At 37.8% G+C, this 18,645-nt stretch overlaps 1 protein-coding gene across 1 annotated transcript in view; it reads right to left on the bottom strand.

Annotated features, from left to right (window-relative positions):
• The window catches only part of LOC143022906 (cubilin-like), a gene marked incomplete at its 5' end in the record, with an annotated part of 158,450 nt that overhangs the window by 120,869 nt on the left and 18,936 nt on the right, over nt 1-18,645 (bottom strand). Inside the window, 2 exons of the mRNA XM_076181305.1 lie at nt 14,520-14,725; nt 16,879-17,031. Of these exons, the coding sequence (XP_076037420.1) occupies nt 14,520-14,725; nt 16,879-17,031 (359 nt within the window). The remainder of the gene's footprint in view (nt 1-14,519; nt 14,726-16,878; nt 17,032-18,645) is intronic.

The raw sequence follows: 18,645 nt of genomic DNA, 5'->3' as shown, positions 1-18,645 counted from the left end.
AAGGAGGAAACAGAGAAGATCCTACAAACTTTAGACCGGTGTCCCTCACAAATACAGTAGCTAAAATATGCGAAAAGATCATTAGAAGCAGATGGATCAAACATTTGGAGGAGAACAATATAATAAATCCCAAACAATTTGGTTTTAGAAGTGGAAGATCGTGCACCACAAACCTAATATGCTCGAGACTGATTGAAATAATACAAGAGATGGTTGGGCAGACCGCGCCTTCCTGGATTTGCAAAAGGCTTGAAGGACTTTTTAAATGGAAGGAAGATGAGAGTGGCTCTTAGGGATAAAAACTCGAAATGGGAAGATGTAAAAAGTGGCGTCCCCCAAGGCTCTGTTTTGGTTCCCTTAATGTTTGCCATATTCATAAATGATATGGACGAATGAGTGAATTGTTACATGAACTTCTTTGCCGATGATGCTAAATTGCTCAAGAGAGTGAAAGAAGAAGATTGCAGATTGTTACAAGATGACTCACACAGAATATGGGAATGGAATCAGAAATACAAAATTAATTTCAACATCAAGAAATGTAGCATAATGGAGTTCGGAAAAGGCAAAAATAGAGTCTTAGGAAACTATATGATTGGAGATAAAGAAGTCAAAAAAGTTAACTCAAGAGAGGGACCTAGGAGTAATCATCTCAGGTGAATTGACACCTGACAAACATGTAAACAAGATATTTAGAGAGACTTACAATCTGTTAAGATCTATGAAAGTGGCCTTCGACTACATGGATGAAGAGGTGGTTAAGAAATTAATTGTTGGATTGATAAGACCAAAACTAGAATATGCTATATCATCATGGGCACCAAGCACAAAGAAAAACACAAAGAAATTAGAAAGAATCCAGAGAGTGGCTACAAAGATGGCACCTACACTATCAAATTTGACATATGAACAAAGATTGGAGAAATTACAACTGATAACACTAGAGCAGAAAAGGGAGAGAGGCGATTTGTTGACCATCTTTAGAATTATGAAAGGAATGGAAGTTCTTGATAGAGATGAAATATTAAAATGGGACAAAAGAGAAACAAGAGGACACGCAAAGAAACTAAAGAAAGACAGTTACAGAAGAGACCTGAAAAAGAACAGTTTCCCACAGAGGGTTATTGATATCTGGAACAAATTGAACAGTGAAACAGTTAATGCCAGAAATATACACGAATTCAAAAGCAAACTAGATGTAGAGAGATACAAAAACGGGTCAACATGTGCATAGCTCCAGTCCCGTAACATACAACTAGGTAAATACATATTGATATGAGAAACAAAACTGTTACTCAAGATATATTTACATAACTACTAATTTCAAAGGGTGACAATTAATTTATACAGGAAATTAATGGTGTGTGTACATTACAGAAAACGGATTCTTTAAGGCATGACCTTGCTACAAGGTTACTCTTGTGGCTGGGCACCATGGTGTGGGGTTGAGGCTTGCCTTGGCTGACATTCTACGGAGAGTCTTTGAGATTGATATCAGAACTGAAACCTGGCAACTTTAACCCCTTCCATATGGTGCCGCATACGTAGGCGGCATGAGGAGCACGTGGATACGCGAGGCTGCCATATCAGCGTCTTGATTATATTTATTTTAGTTGCCCCTGCGTAATGACATACTCTCTAAACTGTCTTCATCACATTTTCTATGGTTATCAAAATTCACCGGTGAAAGAGAGAACGATCGATATAAGCGGTGACTATATTTTATGATGCGAGTATTATTACGACACATCGTACGTCTGGCAGCTAATGCTGCCCGCAAGATTTTGGCCCATACTGAAGAGGTTGACTTTAAAAGGTTTTGTCTTAAAAGTACTTTGAAGGTTTATGTTATGTGTGATGATTTCTAGCAACGATAAAAGTACTTTTTGTAAACAAAGAGGTGGAGGGGTAAGCTGACAGATAGGGCTGACCAGAAAATGCTGGGATGGTTTGGGCATGTGGAGTGAGTGGAGATGAGCAAAAAGATTCAAGATGGCAGAGGTAGATGGAGTGAACTTGGAGGTGGACCAAAAATAGGATGGAAGGATGAAGTGAAGGGTGGCTTGGATAAAAGGGGAATGTCTGTTGAGGAGGGGAATGTCTGTTGAGGAGGGGAAGAAATGAGGGGATGGGTGTGAGTAGAGAATGACTTGATGGTATTTCACCTTGTCTTCTCTATTTACTCATGAGGGGGTAAGGAGGGAAGGTTGCCATGTAAATGAAGTAGAAGGAAGTAAAGCAGCTTCAGTTGTTAGGCCATGATGGGGATGTGTTGCTTCCAACCCAGGCAGTGGGTAGTGGTTAGGAATGGACCTTCATCCACACTGAGCTGAGAGGGAAACAAATGGGTGTGGATGGGTGGAGGGTGGGTGCATGCCTTGCCTAGCTACTTCCTCTATCAGGGGAAAGAGACTTTTTGGTGCATGTGTATAGTATATATAAATTCATATATATACATACATACATATGTACTTACCTAGTTGTATTTACCTAGGATGAGATGGATGGATGGGGTGAAGGGGGCTTTGGGGAAGAGGGGAATGTCTGTTGAGGAAGGATGGGAGAGGACAGAAGACGGGTGAATGGAGAATGGTTGTATATGGATGATGTTGTGATGCATGAGGTGGAATGGAATGGGGGATGAGGTAGTGTGTGTGAGCAAAATTTTGACGCAGCCCGAAGGGATTTCTCCCCGTCCTCTCCTTTATATGGGGGGACGGAGAGGGGGGGTCGCCGATTTGATGAAATGGCTTTGCTGTAGATGTGCTGCGTCTTGCGACACTGCTTCTGACCCAGGGCAGTGGACAGGGTGCAGGGATGACCCGTCATCTAGGAGGTGCTAAGATGGGAGGGAGGGTGGAGGGGTGTGGAGTGTTTTCAGGGATGGAATGGGTCGGAATGATTTTATGCCTTTTCCTTTTTGGCTACCTCCCTAGTAAGGGGGAAAAAGCCTTGGTATATGTATGTATGTCTTTTATGGGAAGAGAGCTATGCTCATAGAGACCCGCTTTTGTATCTTTCCACATCCAGTTTGTTCTTAAAATGAAGTATAGTTTTAGCACTCACTGTTTCCTCATTCAGTTTGTTCCAGATATCTATCACTCTGTGTGGGAAGCTAATCTTTTTTTTTTCATATCTCTTCTGTAACTGTCCTTCTTAAGTTTCTTCTCGTGTCCTCTTGTTTTTTGTTTTTTTTGTCCCACTTTAGTAAGTCATCTCTATCAAGAACTTCCATCCCTTTCATAATTCTGTAAATGGTTAGCAAATCACCTCTTTCTCTTCTTTGTTCCAGGGTTGGTAAATTTAGTTTATCCAATCATTGTTCGTATGTCAAATTGGAGAGTGTTAGTGCCACCTTTGTCGTTGCTTTTTGAATTCTTTCTAGTTTATTTTTTTTTAACTAGGTTTCCATAGTGTTGCAGTATACTCCAATTTTGGTCTTATCAGTGTAACTTTGGAAATTTTTTCTAAGTTTTACAAACTCTCTTTTGTTGTACATTAATCCTTCTTCTTTATGTTTCACATTTCTTCTCACATCACTTTGTTCTTTTAGTTTGAACTCTATTTGTATGTGGTCACTCTTCCCAATTGGTGTCTTGTAATTCATTTTGTCCATGATTTCAGGCTCAGATGTGAATATTAAGTCTAGTCTCAATGGTTCTTCATTGTTTCTATATCTGGTATTTTCCTTGACCCATTGAGTCAATGTATAATCAATGGTCATATCCAGTAGAGTGTTGCCCCAGAGTTCCTATCTATCTTTTACTGTCATTTCATCCCAATTTATTTCCTTTGCATTAAAGTCACCCATAATTACTATGTTTCCTCCATCTATCAGTAACTCAAATAATACATTGTGTCTTCTAATTTTGAATGATCACTACCAGACTAAGCCTGTGTTTTGGGGGGCATGTATACTACTATAAATTTTCTACTTTTCATATTACTATTTACAACTTTAAGCATAATCATTTTCTTTTCCTTCTGTTATCTTTGTCATATTTAAGCCCTTTCTAGTCAATAGTATGACTCCTCCCCCCTGTTTATCCATTCTATTTTTCACCCAATGTTTGTATAGACCTTGTCCCACCATACTTGATGATATAGGACCTTTCATTTTTGTCTCCACTATACCCATTATGTCTGGTAACAAATAGTCATTTAGTTCATTTATTCCAGAAATCATACAGTCCATGTTTCTGTATGCCATTTCTATTTTTTTCTTTTCTTCTCTTTTTTGGTTTACGTTTCCTTTTTTCTGATGTACCATTTTCTCAGCCTCAGATCCAGTACTCTTAAATTTTTTTTTTTTTTTTTTTCAGCCTCTGTTCTTCCCTAATTTTTTCCCTTAGCTTCATTTCTTAGTGCCTTATCTTTCTCTATTTCCTCATCCCTCATTTCCTTTTTTATCTATGCATTTTTGTAATTTTCACTGTTAGCTAGCTTTGCCTCTTTCGATAGTATCTCTTCCGCTACCATTTGTGTCCTTAGTTTGATTGTCAATGGCCTATAGTGTTTTCCTCTAGAGTATGTGCCCATTCTATGGACCTTGTCGATTTCTTGACCTTCGGCCTGAACCACTTTCAGTATTTCCTTTGCATTTTCTTTCTCTTTTTTCTTTGGTATTTGTATGCACTATGTTTTTCTTTGATACCACAAACCACAATGCATTTCTTTTTATTCACTGTCTCTCTCATCCAGTTTCCCTTTTCTTTGATTACTTTAATTACTGTTTCTTTTGCATTTTCCTCTATCTGCTGTTGTACTATTTCTTTAAAAGTGATTTTTTGATTTTCATGTTCCTGTTTCCATTGATTTTTTATTTCAGGGAGATCCATTTCTAATTGATTCTCCCACTTTTTCGGTCACTGTATTTGCTCTTTGACCTCTTTCTTCATTTCTTCGTTTTTGTTTCTATCCTCATTTTTTCTTTCTTTCATTCTCTCTCTTAATCATATTAAGTTAACTTTTTAGGTCATTCAACTCTCTCATTATTTCCTCGTTAGTTTTACATAAATTTGACATTTCTTTGTGCAAGGCTCTATAATCTATTATTAGATCTATTAATTCCTCCATCAAGTCATTGATGTCTTGATTCCTTAGTACACTGCTAAACCTAGTTTCTCTTTCTGTATCCATAACTTTTCCTATTGCTCCCCTTTCCCTTTGAAAACCCGAAAAAACATTGTTTTCCCACCTTTGAGTAGTCTTTGGAGTGTTGCTTAGACACATTCTCTTTGGTATCACACCCAGTGGCGATTCCACTCTACTCATATCCAATCCTCTCTTCGTTGGTTCATTAATTCTTTTGTCTTATTTTTTTCTTTCCTCCATTTTGTGCTATACTATATTTTTCCAAACTGGATTTTACACCTTTCCGGTCACTCCATTACATAGTCCTCTCATTCTGAAAACAAGCTGTTTCCTTGATCCATGTGACAAAGTGCTAAGTTAGAGCTCATTTGCTAGACTTCCTTCCTCTCTGACAATGAATGTGTGTATGCATATAGGTATACACACACACACAAACACATGTCGGTCAAAGTGGCAGCAAAGTTCGGACTCCGGAGTTATCCAAGAATTTTGAGGATCACAATGACAAGAAAGTACCAGTGTTGTATTTATAGGGAAGGGGAAAGCTCGTGGTGTAGTGGGAAGGTGATGAAAAAGGAGAGGGATTACTGAGGGAAATGGAAGGAAATGAGGACAGGGAGGACTTGGTCCAGGCAGGTAGACGTCATGTAAAAAAACGTGGGCCACAAGAATTTAGTGACGAAGGGATTAACAAAAATGTAAAGATTAGAACTATAGATAAGAGCAGCACAATGGAAGGTGAAGATAACAATTTCCAAGGATTTAATGAGGGGAGGGGGGGAAGCCAACCCTCCCCGATAAGCAAGCCTAGAAGAAAAAATTGAGAAAATTGTCAAACGTTAGGAGGATAGGTGCAGTGAACTCACGCAGATCACGCAGAGAGTTGAAAAATTGGAAGAATTAGAGAAGGTGAACCAAAAACTAACTAAAGAAATAGAAGTATTAAAAAGATAGTTAAAAGATGTAAAATATGAGGATGAGGAATTAAAGAGGAATAATAAAGACAATAAAGAGGCCATAGCAAAAGAAGCACAGGGTTGGGGAAATAATCCAAGAAAACAACAAAATTGCATTTAATGATATAGTAAAACAGCAGATGAAAGAACAAACTGAAGACAGTTATTAAAGTGATGAGACAGAAGGAGAATATAGTAAGAGACTTAGCAGATAAAAGGAAATGTATAATTATATTAGGAATGGAAGAGAAGTATAATCTAAATAGAACCACAAGAATCAAAGAGGAAAAAGAAAAAGTAAACAGTTTATTAGAATTAGTTCAGGAAGATGAATCTGAAATCGGGAAACAAATTGAAGAGATGTATAGGCTTGGGAAATTCAGTACGGATAAGACCAGACCAATTAAGGTTAAATTCAGGTCACAAATGACAGCAGAGAATATCTTAACAAAAAACAGGGAAACTAGCACACAGTAAACAACATAAAAAAGTATGGATAAAAAGAGAAATGAATAAAGAGAAAAGAGAGGATGAGAAGACAAAAAGACAAGAAGCCAAAGAAAAAAAATGAGATGAGATCAGAGTCAGAAAAAGAGGAATTCTTTTGGAGAGTAGTGAATATGAAAGTGAGGAAATGGGTCATAAGAGAGAAAAACAAAAGGGAAACAGAAAATACAATGGAAGTAACAGAAAATTAAGAGTGTCTTACACAAATATAGATGGATTAATAACAGGATTGAATGAACTGAACGACTATCTGAAGGAAAAAGAACTGGACATAATGGGAACTGTAGAGACAAAATTAAAAGGTCCACTACCACCCAACAGTGTAGGACATGATGAAACACTTGAGTAATCTTGATGTCAGAAAATTGCATGGACCAGATGAAATAGCAAACTGGATTTTGAGAGAATGCAGGAATGAACTAACTGACAAAATACATAGCCTTATAAACAGTTTATTGAAAGAAAAAGTTCCAAAACATTGGAAAAGAGTAAATATGGTACCTATATATAAAGGGGGAAACAAAGAAGACCCTACAAACTATAGACCGGTTTCTCTAACAAGCATGATAGCAAAAATTTGTCAAAGAATTATCAAAAGTAGATGGGTAGGGCATTAAAAAGTGCTAAATCCAAGACAATTTGGAGTTGGACAAGAACGATCATGCGTCACCAATTTAATATGCTTCTATTCAAGGCTAATAGATATAATACAAGAGAGAGATGGATGGGCTGATTGTGCATTTCTTGACCTAAGAAAAGCTTCTGACAAAGTACCACATTAGAATTTGCTTAAGAAATTAGAAACTGAAGGAGGAATACAGGGCAAACTGCTTAAATGGATGGAAGACTTTTTGCAAGAAAGAAAAATGTGAGTGGTAATAAGAAACAAACACTCTAATTGGGATGAAGTGATAAGTGGTGTTCCACAAGGAACAGTGCTGGCCCCAATAATGTTTGCTATATATATATTAATGATATGGATGAAGGAATTGAAAGTTATATGAGTTTCTTTGCAGATGATGCAAAACTGTTGAAAAAAGTGAACACTGAAGAAGATTGTGAGTCACTACAGAGTGATCTCAATAAAGTATGGGAATGGAGTAGGAAGTGGGAGGAGTTCAATACTAAGTGTAGTATAATGGAATTTGGAAGAAGTAAAAAAAAGAATAGCAGGATCATATAAATTGGGAGAAGGGATTAAAAAAATGTAGAAAATGAGAAGGACCTGGGAGTCATTATTATGAATAATATGTCACCTGAGAAACATATAAACAAGATTTTTGGAGAAACTTATGATTTCATAAGAACAATCAAAGTGGCATTTATATACCTGGATGAAGAAATGGTGAAGAAAATACTAATCACTTGGATAAGACCAAGATTGGAATATGCAGCAACAATGTGGTCACCAAGTACAAAAAATGTATAACAAAACTTGAAAGAGCCACATATTATTTTGTCTATGATGGAAGAAATCGCTATTCATAAAGGAATGATGCTACTTTATTATACTGTGACTGTCCCTCTGTTATGCTGTCCCTCCACTCTTAATACTGTCCTGTAGCACTTCTCTGAATGTTCATTTCCTTTTTTCAATGAATCCTGTGGAAGGGGAAAAGAATACTGCCAACAAATCTTCCCACTTAAGTCGTAAAAGGCAACAAAAATGGGACAGGGATAGGAGTAGGCATTCTACTCTCTGTAACCACAAAAGGGGACATATATAAAAAAAAAAAAAAAAAAAAATGCATAATAGGGTCTAGGAAGAGTTTTTCAACCAGAACCTTAAGGTTTTGGTCTTTTAATGTGCATGGATGTGGTACAGATGAGGGTAAAAGGGAAGAGATAGGCAGTATGTTTGTGAGAAGAAAGATGGATGTGTTGGCATTGAGTGAAACTAAGTTGAAAGGGAAGGCCGAGTTTGAGTTTGGGAGTGTAGTTGGGAGGATCTCAGGAGTGAAGAGAGGATGAGGGAGACAAGGGGAGGCTATACTAGTAAGTGAAGGGATAGGTTAATGTATGGAGTGGAAAGAGGTTTCTTTAAGGTTAATGTGGATGAAGGTGAAACTGATAAGGGAAATGTGGGTATTTGTAAATGCATATGGGCCTGGTAGTGAGAAGAGTGTAGAGGAAAGGGAGGTTTTTTGGATATAAATGAATGCATAGAGGGTTTAGAGAGAAATATCAATGTAGTGGTATTGGGAGATCTTAATGCTAGGGTAGGAAATGAACCAATAGATGGAGTGGTTGGGAAGTGTGGAGTTCCAGGAAAAAATCGTAGTGGAAAGTTGATGGTGGAGATGTGTCTAGAGAGTTGATAATAGCAAACACAGTGTTTAGGAAGAAAGTCAAGCATAGGTACACATGGGAGGGGGTGGTATATAGGACTTTAATAGACTACATAGTGATAACCAGAAGAGTAGGAAGAGTTTTGGACATACATGTTCTAAAGGGAGAGAGAGGAGGGAATATCAAATAATTTTTTGGTGGAAGTTAAGTTAAAAGTGGAGGATAGATGGAGAAAGATGAAAAGGATAGAAAGTAGGGAACTGGTTAAAGTAAACTGCTTAAATGAGAAAGAAAAGGAGTACAAGAAGCTGCAAGAGGAGTGGGAGGGTGTGAAGGAGGAATGAGGATGGTTCATGGAGGGAGTCACAAGATGTGCAGTGTGTGGAACAAGAAGAATGAGAGGAAATAAAAGGAAGGGTAGTGAGTATTTACCTAGTTGTATTTCACGGGATGAGAGCTATGCTCATAGTGACCCATTTTCGTATCTTTCCACATCCAGTTTGTTCTTAAAATCGTGTATAATTTTGGGATTTACTATTTCTCCTTTCAGTCTGTTCCAGACATCAATCACTCTATGTGGAAAGCTATTCTTTTTCAAGTCTCTTCTATAAGTGTCCTTTAGTTTCCTTTTGTGTCCTCTTGTTTCTCTTCTGTCCCACTTTAATAAGTCATCTCTATCGAGAATTTCCATCCCTTTCTTAATTCTGAAAATGGTAAACAAATCACCCCTCTCTCTTCTCTGTTCCAACGTTGACAGATATAATCTCTCCAATCTTTGTTTGTATGTCAGATTTGACAGTGTAGGTGCCATTTTTGTTGCAGCTCTTTGGATTCTTTCTAATTTTCTTATGTTCTTCTTTGTGCTAGGTGCCCACAATGTTGTGGCATATTCTAGTTAAGATCTTATCAGTGTAACCCCTATTTTTTAGCCATCTCCTCATCTATGTATTCAAAAGCCACTTTCATTGATCTTAGTAAGTTAAAAGTCTCTCCAAATAATCTATTAACATGTTTATCAGGTGTCAAGTCGCTTGAGATGATTACTCCCAGGTCCCTTTCTGAATTGACTTTTTTGACTTCTTTGTTTCCAATTCTATATTGACCCGATACTATATTTCTGCTTTTTCCAAATTCTATTATGCTACATTTCTTTATGTTGAAGTTCATCTCATATTTCTGACTCCATTCCCATATTTTGTCTAGGTCTTCTTGTAGTGATCTACAATCTTCTTCTGTTTTTACTCTCGAGTAATTTGGCATCATCAGCAAAGAAGTTCATGTAACAATTTACTCTCTCATCCATATCATTTATATATATGGCAAACATTAAAGGAGCCAATACAGATCCTTGTGGGACGCCAGTTTGAATTTTTGTCTCTAAGTACCATTCTCATTTTTCTTCCAATTACGAAATCCTTCATCCATTCCAGCAGCTTACCTTGTATTCCTCCTTTTATTTAAATTTTTCTTATTAATTTTTTTACGTGGTACCTTATTGAATGCCTTCTGTAAATCCAAGAAGGCGCAATATGCCCAGCCATCTCTTTCTTGTATTATCTCAATTAATCTTGAGTAAAAGCAAATTAGGCTTGCGGTACACGATCTTCCACTTCTAAAGCCAAATTGTTTAGGCTTTACTATTTAATTTTCTTCCAAGTGTTTGGTCCATTTATTTCTGTTGAATTTTCACATATTTTTGCTACTGTGCTTGTAAGGGATACTGGTCTGAAGTTTGTAGGATCTTCCCTATTTCCTCCTTTATATATTGGTACTATGTTTGCATCTTTCCAATCTTGTGGTACTTTTCCTTCTTTAAGTGAGAAGTCTATTATCTTGTAAAGCTTGTCTGTCAGTTCATCTATACATTCTTTCAGTATCCAATTTGCAATTCCATCTGGTCCATGTGATTTCCTGACGTCTAAATTTTTATTTGATATCTTATTTCTTTTGGTATTTACCTATTTGTATTTTAGGGGAAAGGAAGCAATGCTCGTGGTGTCCCATCTTCATATCTCATTTTATCTAAACTGTTTTTAAATTCATGAATTGTTTTTGAACACACTACTTTTTCGTCCAACTTGTTCCAGATGTCTATTACTCTGTGGGGAAAGCTGTTCTTTTCCAGGTCCCTTCTATAATTGTCTTTCTTGATTTTCTTTCTGTGTCCTCTTGTATCTCTACTATCCCATTTTATTAGATCCTCTCTATCAATAGTTTCTATGCCTTTCATGATTCTATAAATAGTTATCAAGTCTCCTCTCTCTCTTCTTTGTTCTAATGTCTGTGGTTCAAGTTTTGTTAGTCTCTCTTCATATGATAGTTCTGAGAGTGTTGGTGCTACTTTTGTAATTGCTCTTTGTATTCTTTCAAGTTTTGTTATACATTCTTTTGTACTTGGTGACCACATCGTCGCTGCATATTCCAATCTTGGGTCTTATCAAGGTAACTAGTATTTTCTTCACCATTTCTTCATCCAGGTATGTAAAAGCCACTTTGATTGTTCTTATTAAATCATAAGTTTCTCCAAAAATCTTGTTTATATGTTTCTCAGGTGACATATCATAATAATGACTCCCAGGTCCTTCTTTTCTACTTTTTTTATTTCTTCTTCTCCCAATTTATAGGATCCCACAACTCTTTTTTTGCTTCTTCCAAATTCCATTATACAGTAAAACCTCTTTTATCCGTTATTCTCGTATCTGGCTCCTTCTTATAACCAGCATATTATTCATGAGGAAATAATTTTGTATAAAAATGTAAAAATTCGAAAAAATAAAATTTAAAATTCCCGCGCCACTCCCGCCGCCGCCGCCAGAGGTAGCGCGCATCTTTGCCGCCATCTCCCACAAATCCTGCCGCTCCATCAGGCCCAGTGCCCACTGCAATAAGACGCCTGATGGCGTGCAACTGTCTATCAGCAACTCTCTCAACACACAAACACATACCGACAGCAAACAAAGGAGCGCACTTCCAGGAACTCACTGCAGTGATGGCTGAGTTGAAGGATATGTGTGGTAGTGCTAAGCTTAGCGTCACTGTTGAAGATCTTCAGGAGTGGATGGAGGTCGACAATGACGAAGCTATCACCCCCACACTAACTGACGACGAAATCATTCAGGCAGTGATTGAGGAGAAGCATGGTAAGGAAACAGAGGCTGATAGTGAAGAGGAAGATGACCCAGAGCCAAGAGTAACGTGGAAGGATGCCGCTAAAGGATTGGCAACATTTATCAAGTTTGCGGAGCAGTGCACCTACGTGGGGACTCACGTGATGTCTCTTCACTGTCTTCAAAATGAATTTTTAATGCAGAGAGACAAACATTCTAAACAAAGAGACATACGTGATTTCATGAAAATTAATAAAGATAAATATGAATATACTGGTAAATAAATAAACAACAAAAGTGAAGCCATTGAATGAATTTTATTTAAGTACCGTATTTTTCGGACCATAAGGCGTGGGAAAAATCCTTAAAATCGGCCAAAATCGGGTGGTGCGCCTTATGTGTGGGTTCAGTGCAAAAAAATGCCTCAGATAATGATGAACTATTTTGACACGTTTCGTAGCTAGCCTGCCGACGGTGACAGTGCATGATAGGCCTTGCAAAAGTTACAACCAATTTATAACCAAGATGCATGTATCTTGACAAGAAAATTGTGAAAACTTCGACAGTTTTCGAGTCCATGCCACAGCATTCATTCACGCTATCATGGCTATGACATGATAGCGTCCACAATACAGACAGCCATTTTGCATTGGTATAGTCTCACTCCACTCAGACTGTAGTCATTTGGGTATTTTTTTAGTTTCGATCATGGGCGCAATATAGCAATATAAAATTAATTATTAATTTTGTAAATTAAAATGTATTAACGTAATATGCAATTTTGTGGGCGGAAATGAAAATAAAAAATACCTTGCTACAAGCAAATATGCTAATGAACGAAGTCGGAAGCATAGGATCGGGACGCCAACGTCTCTCACGATGACAACAACGAGGACGAGCTGGATGACATTTAATTTGCAGGTAATGATTTATCAAACACAGGTTAGGTTAGGTTAGACGAATTTATCACCCTTTCATATCTTCGATGTCGGCATTCGTCCGACACAACTTTGTTACTTACGAAATCTGTTTCAGCACATTTTTTGTTTTTTATTTCCGCTCACAAAATTGCATATTACATTGATATATTATAATTTACAAAATTAATAATTAATTTTTTATTGCTATATTGCGCCCATGGTCGAAACTAAAAATTTACCTTCATTTGTAATCTTGTGTTTTTAAGTGAATAGAGAATTCCGGGAATAAAACTGCTAATGTTGGTTTTATTCTCCACAATTACCGTAACGTGTTTGTTGTTTTTTAGGAGTATTGGCAGGGCAGACCGTCCATGGAGGTGGTCTGATTTCACTGACCAAAATAAAAATATATATCATCCATTTTTGTAATTTTGCTAAATCCCAACCGATTTTTCTCATTCAACAACGAAAATGTTGTTCTGAATGCACTCACATATGAATGATTATCCTATGACGAGACCAGGTGCGCCTTATGTAAGGACAGGGAATAGCAAATTACGGGTGCGCCTTATGGTACGAAGCGCCTTATGGTCCGAAAAATACAGTGCTCTATGAATAAAGGCAATAAATGTATTTCTAATATTCCTTCTCATGCCGGTTAAAAGAGCTTATACTGTACTACACTTCTTGATATTGAATTCCATCTCCCACTTCCTACTCCATTCCCATATTTAATTGAGATCACTCTGTAGCGACTCACAATCTTCTTCAGTGTTCACTTTTTTAACAATTTTGCATCATTCGCAAAGAAGCTCATATAACTTTCAATTCCTTCATCCATATCATTTATATAGCAAACATTATTGGGGCCAAAACTGTTCCTTGTGGAACACCACTTATCACTTCATCCCAATTAGAGTGTTTGTCTCTTATCACCACTCTCATTTTTCTTTCATGCAAGAAGTCTTCCATCCACTTCAGTAGTCTATCCTGTATTCCTCCTTCAGTTTCTAATTTCGTAAGCAACTTCTTATGTGGCACCTTATCAAAAGCTTTTTTCAGGTATAGAAATGCACAATCAGCCCATCAATCTCTTTCTTGTATTACATCTATTAACCTTGAATAGAAACACGTTAAGTTTGTGACGCATGATTGTCCATGTGTCCACTCCATCCCAACACTCTTTCATCAACCCTATCTCCCAACTCCCTTTCCATCCCCACTCTCCTCCTCACCTCCTCATTTCTTACTCTATCCAGCCTAGTAACCCCTACCATACTTCTCAGGCATTTCATCTCAAATAATTTAAACTCTTCCTCTCTTATAAAGATGACTCTTGTAGCCTATTAATCGTGTCAAGGTTTCAACTCTTGGAAAAGGACAGGGTATCTTAGTCAAATTTTAAAATGGTAAGAGGGTAACCCTACTAAGATGATAAAAATAATACAGCTGAAATAAAGACAATTAATATATAAACAATAAAAAATCTCTTCACCAACTGAGGTATAGGTTAAACTAATCAATGTGCCAAGTTTGCTGGATGGTCCTCCTGGAAGATAGAACCAGGGCAATTGATCAAGTTATATATAAAAATTTATTAATACTAATATACTGATTTCCCTGGAGTTAGCTGAAGGGATACTTACACTTATCCATTCCATACAGTAGTGTACTGAATAGTTTCCTCTTGTATATGAAGAATTTCTTATGTCAACATCCAAAAACTGTATAGTTATTTTTCTTCCTGGTGGTCCCCTGATATGCCAATCACATCTTCGTCTATGAGAATATCCAAATGGGTATCCAGGAGATTGAATTATGCCTTCACTTGCTTCAATAAGACCACCACATTCTGTGAAAAATTTACATAACAACAACTTATGAAGAAGAAAATATATATTTTTTCTACAATGTGGCAGGGTCAGAGGAGGGATTGAAGAAGCTGGTGGCAGAGTTTGGGAGAGTATGTGATAGAAGAAAGCTAAAGATAAATGTGGGTAAAAGTAAGGTGATGAGATGTACAAGGGGTGAAAGTGGCAGTAGACTGGAAGTGAGCATTAAGGGAGAGCGACTGGAGGAAGTGGATAGTTTTAGATACTTGGGTGCAAGTGTAGCAGGAAAAGGTGGAGTGAAGGTGGAGGTAGAATGTAGATTGAGAGAAGCGAGTAAATGCCTTGGTGGTTTAAAGAGTGTAATGAGGAATAGACATTTGGGAATGGATGTGAAGAGGAGACTGTATGAAGGAGTGATTGTGCCAACAGCACTGTATGGGGCAGAAACGTGGAACATAAGAGAAGAAGAGAGAAGGAGTTTGAATGTGTTTGAGATGAGGTGTCTGAGAAGTATGGTGGGGGTTACTAGGCTGGATAGAGTGAGAAATGAGGAGGTGAGGAGGAGAACAGGGGTGAAAAAGGATTTGGGAGATAGGGTTGATGAAAGAATATTAGGATGGTTTGGACACATGGAAAGAATGAGTGAAGAAAGACTAGTAAAAGAGGTATGGAAGGCAGATGTGGAGGGAGTGAACATGAGGGGACGTCCTAGGATGAGGTGGATGGATGGGGTGAAGGGGGCTTTGGGGAAGAGGGGAATGTCTGTTGAGGAAGGAAGGGAGAGGACGGAAGACAGAGGTGAGTGGAGAATGGTTGTATATGGATGATGTTGTGACTGCATGAGGAGGAATGGGCGGGGGGGGGGGGTAGTATGTGTGAGTAAATTTTGACGCAGCCCGAAGGGATTTCTCCCCGTCCTCGCCTTATATGCAAAGGGGGACGGAGAGGGGGAGTCGCCGATTAAATGAAGCGGCCTTGCTGTGGATGTACTGTGTCTTGCGACACTGCTTCTGACCCAGGGCGGTGGGCAGGGTGCAGGGATGACCCGTCATCCAGGAGGTGCTCAGATGAGAGGAAGGGTGGGAGGGGTGTGGAGTGTATTTAGGGATGAAATGGGTGGGAGTGTTTTTATGCCTTTCCCTTTTTGGCTACCTCCCTTGGAAGGGGGAAAAAGCCTTGGTATATGTATGTATGTATGTACAATGAATTGTCCATTAGATAATTTCAAAATTCACAAGCTGAACAGGCCGAATATGAAAAAATTGTCTTTTCCTGTATGACAAGATGGAGAGGTGGGGGGAGGGTCGCCAATTAAGTGAACCGACCTTGCTGTGGATGTACTGTGTCTTGCTACATTGCCTCTGACCCAGGGCAGTGGGCAGGGCACAGGGATGACCCATCATCCATGAGGAGCTAAAATGGGAGGGGGAAAGGGTGGTGGATGGGAGTGGAATGGATGGGAGTAGGTATGTGCCTTTGACTTGGCTACTTCCTTTATAAGGGGGAAATAAATCTTGTTATATAGACAGACAGAATGAAATTAGGAAAGAAGAATTCTGAATAATTCACATGAGACCAAATGTTATATACATAGGCTTTGTAGCTATAATTTATTTCAGAAAATACTAAATTCCATTGGGAATTTCTTACATATTGCACACATCAAATAACCACAAGAGCACATGGCACCCCTTGATACTGAATCCTTGTTTAAAAATGTATTCATGAAATATTGAAACTGATAAAGAGGCATCTAACAAACCCCAGAATCATAATATTCATTCCAGATTGGATACTACTTTTCACTCAAAGAAGAATGCTTATCACTTTTATCTGCTACTTCCCCAATTTCTGGTACTTTCTTTAAATCTCTTAAATTTCTCCTTTACAAACTCTATGGCTCCACCTATTTAGTGCAATTTTGTCCACAAGGATAGAAGTGTTGGTCATCAGTGACTATGTGCAAAAACATCACCCAACATAGAATATAACAATAAAACCTACATACAGTATAAAAAAACCACAATACAAATCTAAAATATATGGGTCCATTTCTCTTTCAAGAATTAAGATCTTATGACAAAATACTTAAAGATAACCAAAAACTAAGTAACATAAAACAGCCATGAAAACACCCAATCACCTTTGTATCAAACTTGTAGCAATGAATTACCTTCTTTACTTGTGTTGTACATAATCCTGAATCCTTGATATTTTCTAAGTGGGTTGTCCCCAGCCTTAAAAATTATAGAGGCAATATTTGATGCAGTATCCACTTGCTTTGTCTCTGCAGCATTTAGTTTGCACAACTGTGACAGAAGATCTCCTGAAAAAAGGTTTTAGAGATATGTTACCTATTAGCAGCATGTTTCTGAACAGATCTAATCATTTTTGCTATAAAGTAATTATTGGCTAATCTTCTTTAAGACTACAGGACCTGTATAAAAGAGCTGAAGTGGTAAGAAAACTAAGAAATGTCAATAGCAGATATTCCCACAAGTATAAGAATATTCTTTAGACCCTCCTATATATCAATCCCCCCAGGTGATCAAAGTCATTTGGCATTAGTCCAATCAAAAACTGAGGAAATGGTATTGAAAAAGAAAACAAAACAATACAGCACAAAAGGCAGTACAAAGAAACTTAAAATGTTATTTGTTAATGTTGATGGTTTACTTTTGACCAGGTTAAAAATTATTTATTATTTAATGGTAGATGACCCTGAGCTTTTGTTCTTAGTGGAGGCCAAGCTACCAAGAAATATTTATCTCCAATTGAGAAATGAAAAATAGACAGTTTGAAGATATGACACACAAATTAAAATGGGATGTGGGGTGATGCTGGTTATGAGAAATTATGTAATAGTAAATAAAGTATTCTTTCATTTTCAAGGAAGGGATGAGGTAGGGGATGGGGGGTTCCTTTATTTTCATGAGAGGACAGAGAGGGGGCTGCTGATTAAGTGAAGCAGCCTTGCTGTAGATGTGTTGTGTCTTGCTGCACTGCTTCTGACTCAAGGCAATGGGTGTGGGCGAGATACAGGAATGACCTATCATCCATTGGGAGGTAAGATGAGAGGGAAGAAAGGGTGAATTGGAGTGTGATGGGTGGGAGTAAAATGGGTGGGAGTGGGTATGTGGCTTTTGACTTGACTACCTCTCTTGTAAGGGGGAAAAAGCCCTTGGTATATGGATAGATAGATTTCCCCTCCAAGACAAGGGGTGGAAATATAGATGAATACCTAGAAATTTTACCTGACATCTTTCCACCTTAAAAAAAAAATATAGTTGAACAAAGTGACAAGACAATCCTAGTGAGAGGCTTTAGTTATTGGGTGAATTGAGATAAATGGGAAGCATGAGGTAATGAAAATCCCAGGGTAACATTTTGCTAAACACTGCAATGGATAATGCAATGATCTAATGAGTTAGAGAAGAAACACAAACAAAGAAGACATTCCGGTGAGACTGAATTTACCTCTTCCCCAATAAACCCTATATTACTGACTCATTGTGGTACATAGACTCTATAAAGGAAGAATAAATCATGCAGCACTTCTATTTCAGTTGATAAAGAAGGTGGTGAACTGAGAAATGAATCATATACACAGTGCAGATACAACTTTGGGTAGACTGCTTTCTCAGTTTTGAGGGCAATTTTTGAAGAATAAAAGTAAAAGTAATTAATGAATGTTGATAATAGAGAGAAGAAAGAAAAAAGTTCTAAACCTATGCAACTTGGATGTAAATAAGCATATACCAAGGATTAGTGGAAAGAAGAACTGAGAAGGAACAAGTTTAACAAAAACTGTAAGACACCTAAAACAGCCTTGGGATGAAGAATTGTTCCTGTCCTCTGTCCACACCACTTTGGTTGAGGGCAATGCAGAAAGGTACAGCATTTCCATAGCAGGACTCAAAAGCCAGAGCTGGTTCACTTC

The sequence above is a fragment of the Oratosquilla oratoria genome, unplaced genomic scaffold (assembly GCF_046742065.1).
Source record: "Oratosquilla oratoria isolate Oo_2021 unplaced genomic scaffold, ASM4674206v1 SCAFFOLD222, whole genome shotgun sequence".
NCBI lineage: Eukaryota > Metazoa > Arthropoda > Malacostraca > Stomatopoda > Squillidae > Oratosquilla > Oratosquilla oratoria.
Note: the sequence above shows the minus strand (reverse complement) of the source record. Positions and strands in the feature narration are given on the sequence as shown.